The sequence below is a fragment of the Empidonax traillii genome, unplaced genomic scaffold (assembly GCF_003031625.1).
Source record: "Empidonax traillii isolate 1590-97213 ecotype Southwest subspecies unplaced genomic scaffold, ASM303162v1 scaffold23:size2178997, whole genome shotgun sequence".
Classification (NCBI taxonomy): domain Eukaryota; kingdom Metazoa; phylum Chordata; class Aves; order Passeriformes; family Tyrannidae; genus Empidonax; species Empidonax traillii.
In genome coordinates, this window is record NW_020955216.1 from 23,819 (window position 1) to 38,922 (window position 15,104).

Here is a 15,104-nt window from a genome sequence, read left to right on the forward strand (position 1 = left end):
TGAAAATAGGTAGGAGCTTGTTGTTAGAATGGTGATAGGTATGATGTCAACATAAGATATTTACTGGCATATTTAAATGCTTTATGTTGTAAAAGTTGCTTTCAGTGATTTGGGCCATGTTACTCATGTCACTCTTTACACAAGATAAGGGAAAGGAGAAGTTTCTCAGGACTCTGGGATCCATTTAGCACATACTCCTGTATCAGTTTGGAGGAGGTTATTCCACAAGAAGCATTTCAATGCAGGCATATCAGATGGACTGAACTGCTGTTTCTTACAATTCTCTATTTCTTTCATACTTGACTGACTTCAAAGCAATGCTAAAGCACTGCAACCATTTATTGGAATATATTAATAAATTACACTTTCATTCACTGAATTTCAGCTCCTAGAAGAATAAACAACCTTGTGCAGATGCAAAAGAAAGGCAGAGAAATATTAGATGACTTACCCACAGTCTGCAGCAGGTGAGTGAAAGAATTAGATATAGAACCTCTGGCCTTTCTTCAAATAATCTTTCCTGTGTTTGTGCCACAGTAAAATGATTTTGCTTATGTCCTGTCTCAGAAATATGAAAAATATATGCAATATGCAAAGCAGCCAATTGGGCTGCCTTTTGGAATGTATCATCATTTATGAAGGGTGCATCTTGAAGCCTAAACAGATTGTGTGCAATTAATTGCAAACTGTCAAAGAGACTACAGCACTTTACTGCCAATTTGTAAATAAAACCTACTATGCAAAAGGACGAAGGCAAGTGAGGTGAGTTTCTGTGGATAAAGGAAAGGCAAACAAATGCAATGCAACACAATTTTTACACTCCAGCCTTTAAGGATTTTGCTGACCCTGTAAGAAAATGGTGTGGTGCAGAGTCATTGAATGCAGGTAAGCTTCTCCGTAGGTAAATATTTTACATAACCTAAATGAAAAACTCCCAGTTTACTTGAGAAGGTAAAAGAATAAAGAAGTCACCATGTGCCAAAAGAAAAACGTTCTTTTTTGTAAAATCTTGGAAAACACATGAGCATTTTTGTTCCCTAAAGATGTGCTGAACAATGGTGGTGATGATGTGCAAACAAAGCAGATTCCCTTTATGTCCCGATTATGACCCTCAAATGATCTTTGTTATAAATATACTCATCCTGGGGACTGGCCAATACCTGACTGGATTCCTTATCCGGTGCTGTCCAGCTCCCTTTGTATCACTGCTGTTACCATCCTACAGCTCATTGTTCCCCTCATAATATTCAATAAATACAATATGTTTGGTGCCACTGCTGATCTGCTGAGCCAGTCAGTGGCCAGCCCGGTGACTCAGTCTTGGTCTCAGCTTCAGAAGAAAAATGATGATGCCTGTCTTTCTAGGTTTGAACCCCCCCCGGTGAACAGCATCACAAATGTGATACAGACCTTCAGTAATTACTGAAACAGCAGTTTGTCACAAGCTGCCTGCAGCACTGATGGACAATCTGCTTGTGGATATAGTTAGAGGAAGGAATGTATAAGAAAATATGATATTTGTGACAGGCTTAACTTGGATTTTTTTGTTTCAGGGGATGAAATGTACGTGTGGAGGCAGTGTTGATGAAGAATTGGTACCCATTTTCATTAACAATTTTTTCCACTTCTCTGGTATTTAATATACATGCAAAATTTACTCCAGTGTAAATAAGAATTTGGCCCAAGTAGCAGCCACATCTACATGAAATGCAATTAGTGTCTCCCCTGAAGTTCCCATATATCGGCAGCTTCCAAAACAAGTAGATTTAGCCCTTGAGGAAGAGCAGATCTGCTTACATATCCCAGTCGCCCTTCACACTGGTGCCACAGAAGGGGTCCTTGTGTTGCTGAGCAAATAAAAAAATCCCTGCTCTACTCCCCTGAGCCTTGTAACAGCCCAGAGCTTACTGCAGCATACAGGCACTTCCCTGTGCTCTGTGCACCTGAAAAGAAATGGAAATCTAAAAGTCCTCTTCATGTGAAACAGTTCTCTTTATTCTTTTTCTGCCCTAATCTTGTAGTGCAATTGCAGCTCCAGAAATGACAAAACATCTGAGTCCACCAATGGTGAGGAAAATTCAAGGTTCAGAGATGATGAAAGAAAAAAAGGACTCTGAGCCTGATAGGCTTTGGATGGAGCTTTACAGAGAGTCAGGGCACCAAAGGATGCTGCTGTGGGGGGGCAGGTGCCCATGCAGGGGAAACACAGGCCCAGCCATCTGGAAAATCAGATATCTAGAATAGAGAGGAGGGAATGCACTGCTTGGCCCCAGCCAAGTTAACGATGACTTTTTGTTTCTCAGCTTAATATTTAAGCAATGTTGCTCCAATTAGTCAATGGAAGACATTTTGTCTTCTATGAGATGTATTCTCTCCTCCCCAACTTAAGGTAATTTACTTCCAGGATTTTTTTTTTAAACTAGATTGCACTTGGCTCTAGGAACAGAAGGTTTCCTTCAGAAATCTTTGCTGAGTTGATGGCACAAACAGCCACATTCCTGCAGCCTTTATTAAATCAAACTGTCAAAATCTACATGTCCACCTCCCCTTGTTTGTTATTTTGTTTGTTGCAGTGCTGAAGACTGCTCGTATTTCACCAGAAAAGGCTCTCCAGTCCGCAGCTCTCGGATTTTCCCTCTCGTGTCACTCGAGCAGGCTGCCCTGAGCTTCCCTGCTGCCGAGGTCAGGGCAGAGCCACTGCTGCCCTCTGGCCCCGCCGGGAGCCGGCACAGCAGCACCCGCTCGGACCCCCAGAGCTGCGGGGGCACACACGAGCTGGGCTCCCCAGCACTGCCCACAGCCAAATGGGATCTTGCCTGAATGAGTACTGGGGGATGGGCTCTTGTTCAGAGCCACAAACAATGCCTTAAAATACCACGAGTGCTCAGAAGATGGAAATTTGCTATATTATGATTTCGGAAAGCAGCAGATGAACACTGGACATAATGACAAGTCACACACCCCACCCCCCCACCCCCCTCCTCCCGAACAGCTCACCCAAACCACTGAGCCTTCTGAACAATCCAGCTTCAGCCCTTGCCTGTGTTCATTACCGTTATTTTGATGCACTGTGATGAAGGCAAGAGATCACTATACATTAAAAGCAGAGTTCAGTAACCAGTATGGAACAGTGTCCATATGGTGGCTGACAGGCTTACCCTACAGTTACTGGGCTAGTAGTTTTCAGCCAAAAGTCAGGAGAACTTGGTTGGTACTCAGGGTTTTGGCCTCCCATTCCCCACTCTTTGCCACTGAAGTAATCTGAAGTAATCGTTTTCAACTGAATATTTATAAGTGTCACCTGTATCTGTAGTTGCCAGTAAGCAACTTTTCAGCCCCATTCCTCTTACCAGCACCTCTGCAGATGCTCCTGGAAAGTGAGCCACCCCTGTCTATTATCAGCAGAACTCTGCAGTGTCCCAGGTCTGGTGAGGTACCAGTGTGTGGTGAGGAGCACTGACGCTATACTGGGACACCACCATGTATGTTATGTAGTGCTTGTATGCCCCAAAGATTTTGGAGGGTAGAACAGAGAGCCTATTATTTTCTTTAGGAACAGTTTTCCTCCTCTGTTATCCCTTGACATCTACCCCTCACAACAGGCTTGTGGTGCAATGTGCACTGCTCTCCTCTACAAGGGCTCTGCTCCTTTTAGAAAAGGCTTCCAGAAGGATATCGACAGCACTGAAATCTCATTTGGTCTGCTTGGTTTTTACCAGCCCTACTCAACTGCCCTGCAAGAAGAGAGAGGAATATTTTCCCCACTCTCTGGAGTAAAGTCCTCCATTACCACGTTACAAAAGAAAACAGGCTGCTTGGTAGCTAAGGAAAAATGCTGACTTTAAACCTGAGATAAGGCTCTATCATTTACACTAATGAGCTCACTGGTGGGGAATTTGTAAAATTTTATGATTAAAAAGTAGCTGTAGTCAGTGTTTGATGGAATTTACTATTTTGCTTTTTTGCTGAAAATAGACATAAGTACTAATCATTTTCCCATTCAAACCTAGAGAGAAATAACTGCAGCAAGAATTGTCCCAGTAGAAGTTCAAAGACCTTGTAAGTAATCCATTATTGTAAAGATTTATTTTTTAACCACAGGTTTGTCTAAATTCTTCTGGGAATGCTACAGGCTTCAACTGGTTGAAAAACAAGTAAGTTACTCAGAAGAAGCCCTTAATGAAATATTTCAGGATTTTAACTGCTGGTAACTCACAGTTACAAGTTAACCCCCTAGATCTGATAGTCATCACTGTCTTGTCAGATTTTGATTTCTGATGGAAGTGTGCCCTGGGATGCACCCTGGGGTTGCTTTCTGTGCCAGGTACCACATATGTCCAATATGTGCAGTGAAAAAGGGGAGGTGTTTAATAGCCTTTGTTGTCATACAGTGTCAGAGCAGTAAACGACAACTGTTAAGGGAATCTCCCAGCTACTGCAGGTTACAAGGACTGGACCATTCTGTTCCGAGCCAGAATAAACGAGTCTGGCTGGAGAGAGCAACCCTGCAATAAAACCAGCAAAAATGGAAGAAAGTAAAGGGGTGAGAGTAAGCAAAGAGGAATAAAGACATCTCAGCTGAAGGGCTGGAAAACTCTGTCAGTTTGGCATCCGTGTGAGATATGAATGTTTCCAGCATGTTTTTCCTCCCTCTCTGGTTTGTGGTTTTTTGGTGGTGGTGGTGTGCTGTTTTTTGTTTGTTTGTTTGGTATTTTATTTGTTTCAGTTTGATTGGTTTTTGTTTGTTTGTTTTGGGGGGTTGTTTGTGTGTTGTTTTTTTTTTTTTCTCCAGTCTCCATACTCCATTAGAGGTGTTTAACCATAGTCACTGGTTCAACACTTGGAAAAGCTGGCCAGAGATGCAATTCAGTGCACTGGCTTCATTGCCTGTGACCACTCACTGCTGCGTGCAGACAAGAAATAAGTCTTAATGAAATATTCCATGTGCTGGTTGTACCCCTGCAGCCCCGTTTTCTGCCACGGGGTATCTGTGTTTCTGCAGTGCTGTCTCAGCCACCTCATTCTCCTAATGGTTGAGGCTTTAAGTCATCACTTTGATATCAGTTTGGGAAGGGGTGCTGGGATGTATGATAGACACTAATCCCAGCCAAGGAACAGCTGAACAGTAAGCAATGAACACGGTGACTTGGTTGGAGTTTAATGCTGCTGAAAAGCACAGAGGGGAGAAAGTAGCAGACAGGAGAAAAGTGTATGGAATGGATACAAGAGAGACAGCTGGTTTATGGGCTGTCACTGATGTATTTTCCAACTCCATGAGTCCTGCAAACACTAGGAATATGACAGACCAACAAAAAGGATCAGTGTGAGAGACTGGGAGAAGCTTGTCTTATATACAACTGATCGCAATTACTATAATATTTCAAGAACCCATTGCATCTTTTCACAAAAATATTGTCAAATCCAAGGCTACTGTATCTTTGCCTTCATATGGCTCATCACGAGATTTGAATTTTCTGGTACCTAAAAGTTTGTCTGCTTGTCTCCTTTCCTCCATCCTGCCCATCACTTTGTACTCAACACAGAAGTGCTGAAGTGTTGCTGTTGCTGCTTTTTCCCAAGAAGAGCAGCCACTAGAGGGAAAGATGCGCACAGAAAAGTTCCCCTCAGCTCCTCTGGGGATTCCTCCATAAATAAAAAAAAATCAGAATTTTACTCAGCTTTTGTAAGGTGGCCTGGTTTATCCTTTCAGACAAAGTACATTAAATGAGATTATTTTTAGGACTGTAGTTGCACCATACATCCTGAAACACAGCCAAAATTAAGGGCCAGGAAAAAAAAAATCATTGGCTAAATTACACAGAAGAGATTGGATTACCTGTTCAAACAGAGCTCTTAATTCTGTGTATAAATAGAATCCACAAATACAAGTGCACTGCAGTAGAAAATAAGGCCAGCCAGCAGCCCCTAATAACCCTTAATTATTAGGAGTTTCAGTTAACATTTGGACAGCTTTGGTCTTAATTCTTTTAAGTTTGAAGAGGCAGCATGACCGAGGTGGCCCCATTTACAATTACAGTGAGCACACATGCTGTTCCAGTCCATGCTGGCTTCAGCTGAGTGTTCTCTGGCAGCTTGGGTTGGGATTTTGCCCTGTTAAAATATAATTACCTATCTGAATGGGAACTAATTTCCAGTTTGAGTTATTCATTTGTAACAATGCATTTGTTTTGACAGAAGTCTGTGACAAGAAAAACAAATCAAGCTCCTGACCTTGGCATCATCGCTCACTTAGGAATTTTTTGTACCTGAAAGAAAATCTGCTGATATCCCATGCAAGTAATAAATCACCTCTCGTCATTAGTAAATACAGCTGTAAAACAGACATCTCAAGGTAAGACTGGAATCCAATATTACTTAAAAAAAAAAAAAAGATGAGAGTGCTATACTACACATGAACAATTATGGTTGTATAAACCAGAACATTCAACAATTATCTCAAGGACGGTGGTTTCAAATGTGTTTAGCAGAGAGCTAATATTCTTTCCCAGTTGTACATTTGCCCTCTGTAACACATATGGGAGATCAGAAGTCAAATACTGTGTTGCAGACAGTAAAATGCAGCAGAGGACATTTATCCATATTATCCTAATAAGCTTAATAATTTTGTTATTCTTCAAACCATACAAACCCAAATAAGGATCATTTAAGGTAGATAATCTGATATTAATTCACTGCTGCAATCCACACTTTGGTTAAGATCGTGTAACTGTTTCCCCTTCGACCCTCAGTTTGCAACTATTTGTACACACCAAAAATTTCCACACTTGATGCTTGGGTTTGCCACTATTTTGAACTGCAAAACCTGAATTTTTATTACAACATTTTATCACAATCTTCTTGTACATTTCAAAACACATGGAGGTACAGGGAAAACACTAAGCTTATTTTGTTTGATATTCTCTAGTCTGAAGTGAGATCTGAAAGTAAAAATTAGAACCCTTTTTCTGTAGGAAGGAGTGCATGATTAATGTTGAGAAGCAATCTGGTTTCATTTGATCAAATAAAATTACAGAACATTTAGATATGAGTATAGGCAAACGCTCACCCGGCAGTTAATGTCAGGTGCACATCTTGGAAAGCATATGCACTGTCTAGTTGTCCATCTACTGGTGGGTTTTACCCTCAGCAATGCCCTCCTTCTCCTACAAGCAAAGTGATCATGAGAGAATTCCCTTGGCTGGTGGTGTTCTCCCCTGGCACCCGAACCAGCCTGTCTGTGCCATTTTCTGTCTTTTGTCTGCTGAGCATGACCTGCACTGGCAGGCACGTGGCACAGCAAGGCTCTGGCCTTTGTCATTCTACAGAGTGTGGAACATTGCAGATAAATTCTGCTGGATGGCACCCTAGCAGTTCATCTGCTCCTGCTGTGCACTCTCTCAGTGAACTCAGTCTGCTCTTTGAGATACCTTAACTGCTTGCTGTGGAAGCTGAAGGTGACACCATAAACAAATCACCATAAATACATGCAAACCTCTCTTAAACAGCAAAACAGATGGTTGTAGATAGGCCACAGTGTGGATCAGCAAGAGCTGTTTTGCTCTAAATCTCATTTTCACTCATCTTTGGACTTTGTATGGAATCCCAGCAGATGCTTGGGAAGACAAGTATCTTAAGTTTATATTGGCATATATAAATCCCTGAATTACTTTTTGCTGTTTATACTTCATAAACTAATATAGCAGTGAACAAACTGCATTTTCAGAACTGTGAACAAACTGAATTTCATATAAGTTATCCAGTTATGGGACAGACCTTGCATTTCTTACTCAAGTAGGATTAAATCAAAAGGCAAGTAGCCAGTGAAAAGGTGATTTTGTACATAGCTAGCTAAACTTTTACTAAATTATTCTCTCGAAGGAAAAATAAAGGTTTCCAGTAGATTTCTCTGTACTTGTTTTTGGAGAAGCTTATGCCTTCCCCCTTAGAGGCTTTCTTCATAAGTGAAGCTGAAGTTAAATGTCTAGTGAGATTGAGTTTCTAAGGATGATTTTCCTAAAACAGGATTAAGGCTCACTGATAGGGTAATGGAGCGCAGGTAATGCTGCTGCTGCTCCTTATTTAAACTCTTTTGTGGCTAAACTATATTTTGGTTTCTACAGATAACAGCTCAGTACCTCTGAGCTTTGAACTTACTTCTGCCTCTCCACAATTTTTTTTCTGTAACAAAATGAGCAACCCTCTTGTGATCTGAGCAGGACAGTAAACAGTCCTGAAGCGTTTCTTCAGAAACTTAATGAGGATCATACAATTATGTTCTTCCCTTCAGATTCTTTCCAAGTTGTTTGTTTGCTTGTTTGTTTGTTTTCTTTGGATGAAACATTAGGGGAGTTCTACAAACCAATAGTCTGTGGTCAGTCTGCCAACACTGAGGTCATAGCTAGTTACCACACAATGCACAACTCACATATTTTCTCCATATTCATAGAAGTTTTTTCTTAAAAGCAAACATCAAACAGCTCTGCATGACAAATACCTTAGTTTCAGTCTAACATCTACAACATCCATTAGTTTGTTAATACCTTGACACCATTTCCATTGTATCTGAATGACAATTGCCCTTCTTTATCTCAATGAGACTGATTAACAAGGCAGTTTGTAATTAGATGGGCAACATAATTCCTGGCCCTGTGTAAACATCTGATGTCACAGATCTCCACTCCCAGCTTGGGAGCTCTCTGCCACACATCACTAATGTTCTTATATATCAGTCTCTACATCCTCCTGCTGAGCCTCTCTTCTTTGTTCCCAGTACGAGTCAGAGACTGTTGTCAATACAGAGAGAATCAACACAGCTGCCTAGTGCTGCATGTGACAATTAATGAAGTCATGTCTCATTTGCATGGCAGGTGTTACTTTATTCCAGCCAGAACTGCAGAAGCTGGGTGCTACAGTACTAGTCAAGTGTGCAACACTGATAGCCGGCGGCAATGAGGGTGTCTGGCAAAGGAATCTTTACATATCCCCTTTGCCTGCCTGCCCACCTCCTGTGTGAGGGATACGGCTCCTGGTAAAGTGATTTGTCCATTTTTCCAGGCCCCCCTGTTCTCGTTCTTTCTGGTAATTCCGTCCATCCAGCCCTCAAAGTGGTCAAGGTGGTTGGGGGTGGAAGGCCCACCCAGCCTCCTGCCAGGGGGGTCACCACTAAATAGCAAGCAACTTCCAGCTCAGGAGGGGAGACTCTCCTGGATTCAAATCCACAAGCTAAAAATAAAGAGCTCTACAGCACAAGAGAATTGACTTCTGTCATGCATAAGAAGTGTCTTTCAAGAGAAATATATGAGTATTTTTTTAATAAGAAAGGGCAATGTATGTTGAAAAAACATATATGGGGCTTTTTGAGTCAAGCCCTCAAAAAAAATTAAAAGGGTAGAGTTTCGCTCCTTCAGTTTCCATTCCCCCTTGTCATTTCATCAGTTCTGACAAGGATGCAAAAGGCTCATTTCTGCTGATTTTTATTTGCTTTAGCTCCTTAGAAATATTATTTTAAAGTCTCTGATTCTAACTTTGAAGTTAGTTAAGATCGTCAACAGTACTAATACATTGCAAATCTTACACTTATGTCTTGAAGTAAAACATGAAGTGGCTCCACCCACTCACTTTTATCTCATTTTCTATTTCTCAGGAGAGTTTTTGTTTCTATTTTATTATCTCCCCAACTCCTTTCTGACCACCGTCCTTCCCCTATAATCACTTTGCCACTAATTTGGTTTCCAGAGCGCTTCACTGCTGAATGTCCAAAGTAAGTGTGTGGTACTTTGATCCTCCCTGAGGAGGCTCCTGATGCCATTGGTTACCGCTACATCCCGTCCCCTCAGAGCCAGCCAGTACCAACCCACGGGCAAACTCGGATACTTAGCAGACACTCCGAGCAACTTTACAGACGCACATTTAACTTAGCAGGGCAGTGATATGAAGAAAGTTTTATTTAAAACAGTTTTCAGAGAGAGAGATCTATTTCCGAGGTAAAAACTTATGAACCACACAGTGGAACAGCACAGTAAAATAAACTAAAGCCGTTACCAAAATTCATAATGATTTGCACAGAAGCCCCGTTTTGGATGATATTCAGTTTCCCAGAGAGGATGCTAAAAACTCCGTGTACTTTTTATCTCTGAATATAAGTTTTAACTTTAGAAACATATCAGCCAGTTAGAAAATTACTTTGTTCCAGTCGTTTGTTTCTAATGGTTCATCGGTAAATTTCTTCATTTACAATCCCGGGTGATGATTTTTTTTGGACACCACATCCAGAACGAACACTGGTCAGAAGTCCACCGAGATAAAACAGTCTTTGCACTTTAGGAGACAACGACAGCCCTAAAACCGCGCTCCGGGCTAGACCCATCCATGGGCAGGGCACGCAGTGACTTTCCCTAACAGCGGGGTGCTCTGCCAGCCAGGAAAGACTCTGGACGCTGTTAAGAGTCTTTTCTCGGGAAGCCTTGCGATCTGTTCCTCCCCGGGATGCGAACGAGACGGCTGAAGGAGACAGCGGAGCCTGGGCACCCCGAGAAGGAGGACCCGTGGCGTCCCATCCCTCGGTGCGCTCTCCGGCGGGGCGGGCGCGGGCTCACCTCGGGTGATGCTGTGGCTGCTGGAGGACGGCGGCAGGCCTCTGCCCCGCGCAGCAGCGCGCTCCCTTCCAGCCCGCCTCGCCCGGGAGCACAGCGGAAACCTTTACCTGACACCGCGGTCCACACCGAGCTGCTCCACGGGAGTTCCCGAGCCCCGCGACCCCCGCCCCGCCGGTCCCCGGCGCTCCTACCTGCGAGGCGCGGTGAGGGCTGCGCGGTGCGGTGCAGTGCGGTGCGGGCGGCTGCCGGGCACCTGCTCCCGCGCCCGCGGCCGCGCCGCCCCACAAAAGCGGCGGCGCCGGGCGGTGTCGGGCGGACCGCACGGCCATTGGCGGCGGCGGGCGCGGCGGGGGCGGGCGCGGGGCGCTGACGCGAGCGCGGGGCCGGTGGGGAGGCGGGGCCGCGCCCCGCGCCGTCTTTGTGCTCGCCGGCAGCCCCGGCAGCGCCGCCGCCTCCCGCCGCCTCCCTGAGCCCCGCGCGGCGCGGCGGGCGGCTCCGCTCCGCCCGCTCCCGCACCCGCAGCGCTTCCGCGCCGCGCTATGTGTGCCGGCGCTCCCGTGCCTGCTCGCGGCCGCTTCCCAGCCGGCGGGGCGCGCCCGGCCCCGCTCTGAGCGCGGCGGGGCAAAGGGAGTGAGCGGAGCGGAGCCTGGACGTGCCGCCCGGCGCGGAGCGAAGGGAGCGCGGCGCCATGCGGGGCCCGGGGCTGGGGCTGAGACTGGGGCTGCTGCTGGGCGCGGCGTGGGTGGCGTGCGGGCAGAACGAGACGGAGCCCATCGTGCTGGAGGGCAAGTGCCTCGTGGTGTGCGACTCCAACCCCACCTCCGATCCCACCGGCACGGCTCTCGGCATCTCCGTGCGCTCCGGCAGCGCCAAGGTCGCCTTCTCGGCCATCCGCAGCACCAACCACGAGCCCTCCGAGATGAGCAACCGCACCATGATCATCTACTTCGACCAGGTGGGGAGGACGCGGGGGGCTCCGGGCGCCGCACCGCGGGAGAAGTTGCCGGGGAAGGCGGCGGGGCCGGGCCGGGGACGCGCCGCCCCGCGGGGCCCTGCCTGCGGGAGGGGGGGCGTCAGGGGCGGCCGCGGGGCAGCGGGACTGGACGGCGGTGGCCCCTCGTTGGTGCTGATGGTGCCCTTCCCTTCCAGGTACTAGTGAATATCGGCAGCAACTTCGACTCAGAACGGAGCACTTTCATCGCGCCCAGGAAAGGGATTTACAGTTTCAATTTTCACGTGGTGAAAGTGTACAACAGGCAAACCATCCAGGTCAGCCCCGAGCGCCGTCGCCTGGCTCCGCGGGCACCGCGGGAGGGAGCGGACGGGGCCGCGGCCCGGCGGGGCCGGGGCCGTGCGGGCGACGGGGCGGGGACCGCCGCGGAAGCGCAGACGTGCGGCGTCCCCACCGTCCGAGGGGATGGTGCCCAAAGGGCCGCGGAGCCCCACCAGGCCTCCACGCGGTCCTTGCCCGCATGAGCTGTCCCAGGACGGGAGGTGATCACCCGACGGCTGCCTGCTGCCCCCTCCCAGCCTGCACAGGCCCGCGGGCTGCCCTGTGCCGCGGAGCGCCGGCAGGAGCATCCCTGAACAGAGCCTGTGGGAACCGCGGCCCCCATTGGGCTCCACACTCCCTCTCTGGTGGCAGAAGGTTTCATAGGGATTTGGGGTTCACAGAGGTGCCTGTGGCATGGATGCAATAATGAATCTGTGCATGTGTATGCAGCTACCCTATACGTGCCTTTTGTATGTGGTTCGATGCATACACACCTCTAGGTAGGGTTAATAAATTACTGGCCTGAAACCAGGTAGCATAACCCAGACAGGAACAACTGCGTAGCAATGCACATTGCAAAGGTGAATGTGCAGCTATATAGCACTGTTCTGGTGTAAGTGGCTTCACACCTCTAAATTCGGCAGGTAGTGTATTATTAATGTGGGGTATGCAGTCCCGGGATCATTAATGCGAGCTGAGCAGAGCTTATTGACTGTGTTGTAGCATATTGTCTTTGCTGCCTAACAAAGGAAAACTACCTCTTGAATACACTTCAAAGGCGCTGACTCCGGCGGCTGTGGCTCTGCTCCTCGCTGTCTCTGAGGTTTCGCATAAAGCCATCTTTCAATAAGTAGGAGCAGACCTCTTTTCATAGCCTGAAAACACAGGCACCCTATTGAAATTCTCCAAAATAGGATCAATGTCCTGCTTTATATGCACCGGGTGTTTTGATGTGGTTGTCGGTCTAAAACAGCGGTGAAAGACTTCTTCCTTTAGAGTGCATACCTTAGCTGGGTTCAGATTGGTATTTCTTTTTTATGGGACTGGAGTTTCAGCTGTCAAAAGAGGCCTTTTCTTAACTAAGCATCTCTCCTGCTAGGCGAGCCCCGGCGGTGTCGTTTTCTGACTTTAATTGACAGAGGGCTTTGTTTTATCTTGCTCTTTAGGTGAGTTTGATGCTAAATGGGTGGCCAGTGATTTCTGCCTTTGCAGGGGACCAAGATGTGACCCGAGAAGCTGCTAGCAATGGAGTCCTGATTCAGATGGAGAAAGGAGACAGAGCTTATCTAAAACTGGAGAGAGGAAACTTGATGGGAGGCTGGAAGTATTCAACCTTCTCTGGATTTCTTGTGTTCCCGCTTTAAATCACTTCTCATCCAAGAAAAGGGAGAGATCTCTTACAAAAATTCCCAAGTCGTAGCTGGGCTTAAAGAGTCACGGACAACAGACTTTTTACATTCAGATATTAAAGAAGCTAAATCCTGCTTAGGTTTGTGTACATCTGCTTTGAAGAATTACTACTTATTTTTGTTGTGTTGCAGCCAACAGGCGGGAGACACTATAATTGATCAAAACCCCATTTATATTCTTCTCTCTCCTCCCACAAAATTAGTTCCCATCTCTGTGTCACTGGTGTAATCTGCCATTGTTCCCCCATGGCTTCTGCCTCACACAAGTAGACTTTAGATATTTTCATTGTTCTCTACAGCATATTTTGTAGTTTTGTTTTTAAAACATGTTAATCTTGACTCTTTCTCTGAGTTTAACTTTTAAAAAAAAAAAGCAAAGTATTTTTTGAATACATGGATGCCATGATGGAAGGGAAAATGCAATTCTTGCTGTGTACTGGCTGGCAAAAGGAAAAATTTCTACATGAAGAACTATTCACAGCCAAGGCTGACTAGAGTATTTCAATATTTCTATGTAATTCTGAGTGATTGTGAAATTTAAGGCTGCTAAATGTTTTGATGCTTGTTTTGCTCTTGTACAATGTGGCCCAACCAAACGCCAGGAAGTATATTGAACTTTTACTATTACTCTGTAATATATGTGTGAATATCGAAAATTAATTTTTGCTTTAATTCAATAAAGTTTAAATGGGACTTTTATTTTTCTTAACCAGAAATAAGGTTTCTCAATGCAGGTAGGTGGGGGGGAGGAGGCCCGGTGCGGTCCCGGGGCTGCAGTGCTGGGACCGGATCGGGTGGGCCACCCCCCCGCACTCCTCCGCCCCGCAGCCCCCCCGCGCGGGTCCCGCAAACCCTGCGGGCGGTGCCGGCAGCCCGAGCGGACCCGTCTCTAGGAAGTTTGTCGCCGACTCTGATATCCACTTATTTATAGCATTTATCTGTATTATATTCTATAAACCAGATCGCATTTTATACGGCCGCCTAAAACCAACCGACCATGTGCACTGGATGCTGGTATTATTGATTCGCTAGTATTATTTGTTTACCGTCTTTTAAAGATGTAAATGCTATAATTTTGCAGTACTCGAAGAGATTACTACTTTTATTAAAAGGTGCGTACGAGGATTTCGATTGTATCTAAACTTTAATGTGAAATAAACCGGTGAAACGACCCCCGGGCTGTGTGCATGGCGCGGCGGCGGCCGATGCGGGGCTGCCCCGCGCCCCGGCTGCGGCACTGGCGGAGCCGCGAGAATCCCCGGCTCCCGGGGAGGAATTTAATTAGCTCCAAGCAGCGGGGGGGATTAATACGAGCACAATAAGCAACGCTTCTCGCTTTATTCACAGGTTCTGCCCTGGAAACAGACCGGCGGGGCGGGCGGGAGCGCGCTCCGCGGAGGGGCGGCGGCGGGGAGAGGGGCCGGCCGCGCTCAGCTGCAGCCGGGGACGGCCGCGGCCCTTGGACTCCAAGAGGAACACGCCAACCTCCTCTCAGCTCCTGCTGCTCTGTCGGCCAGGGGTGCGGGGGCCAAAACTCACTCTGGCTCCGCGGTTGCCTGGCCCATGTTGCGATTCGCGCCTTGCAGGAGAGGTGGAGTCGCGGCCGGGCCCTCCTCAGCCCCCTCGGCCTCGCCGCTGGCCAGGAGCCGTGCGAGGGAACAAGGGAGATTTGTGAAGAAGGAATAATGACGGAAAGCAGCTGGGCTGTGTTCACCTGGAGTTACAAGCTGCCCAGGATAACTCACACGTCTCATTCTCCGGCCGCACGCTCCTCTCTCAGTGCTTCATTACTCTCCCCTGAAGGCTCCCACCGCTCCCGCACCGTGT

At 46.8% G+C, this 15,104-nt stretch overlaps 1 protein-coding gene and 1 long non-coding RNA gene across 3 annotated transcripts; both read left to right on the forward strand.

Annotated features, from left to right (window-relative positions):
- The first annotated feature begins 309 nt into the window (after positions 1–309).
- LOC114067370 lies at positions 310–9,945 on the forward strand. Of its 2 annotated transcripts, XR_003573384.1 has the most exons (5): positions 310–467; positions 1,554–2,682; positions 3,365–4,059; positions 6,196–6,352; positions 9,055–9,367. It is a non-coding gene; the product is annotated as an uncharacterized LOC114067370 (long non-coding RNA). The 2 variants fall into 2 exon arrangements; XR_003573386.1 differs by lacking the exons at positions 310–467; positions 9,055–9,367 and adding an exon at positions 9,736–9,945 and having other exon boundaries at positions 936–2,682.
- Positions 9,946–10,962: 1,017 nt separating this feature from the next.
- On the forward strand, positions 10,963–14,449 carry CBLN1 (cerebellin 1 precursor). The gene is made up of 3 exons (XM_027902769.1): positions 10,963–11,550; positions 11,745–11,864; positions 13,035–14,449. The coding sequence occupies exons 1-3, from the start codon at positions 11,284–11,286 to the stop codon at positions 13,230–13,232; spliced, it is 585 nt and encodes a 194-aa protein (XP_027758570.1). The 5' UTR covers positions 10,963–11,283; the 3' UTR covers positions 13,233–14,449.
- Positions 14,450–15,104: the final 655 nt, after the last annotated feature.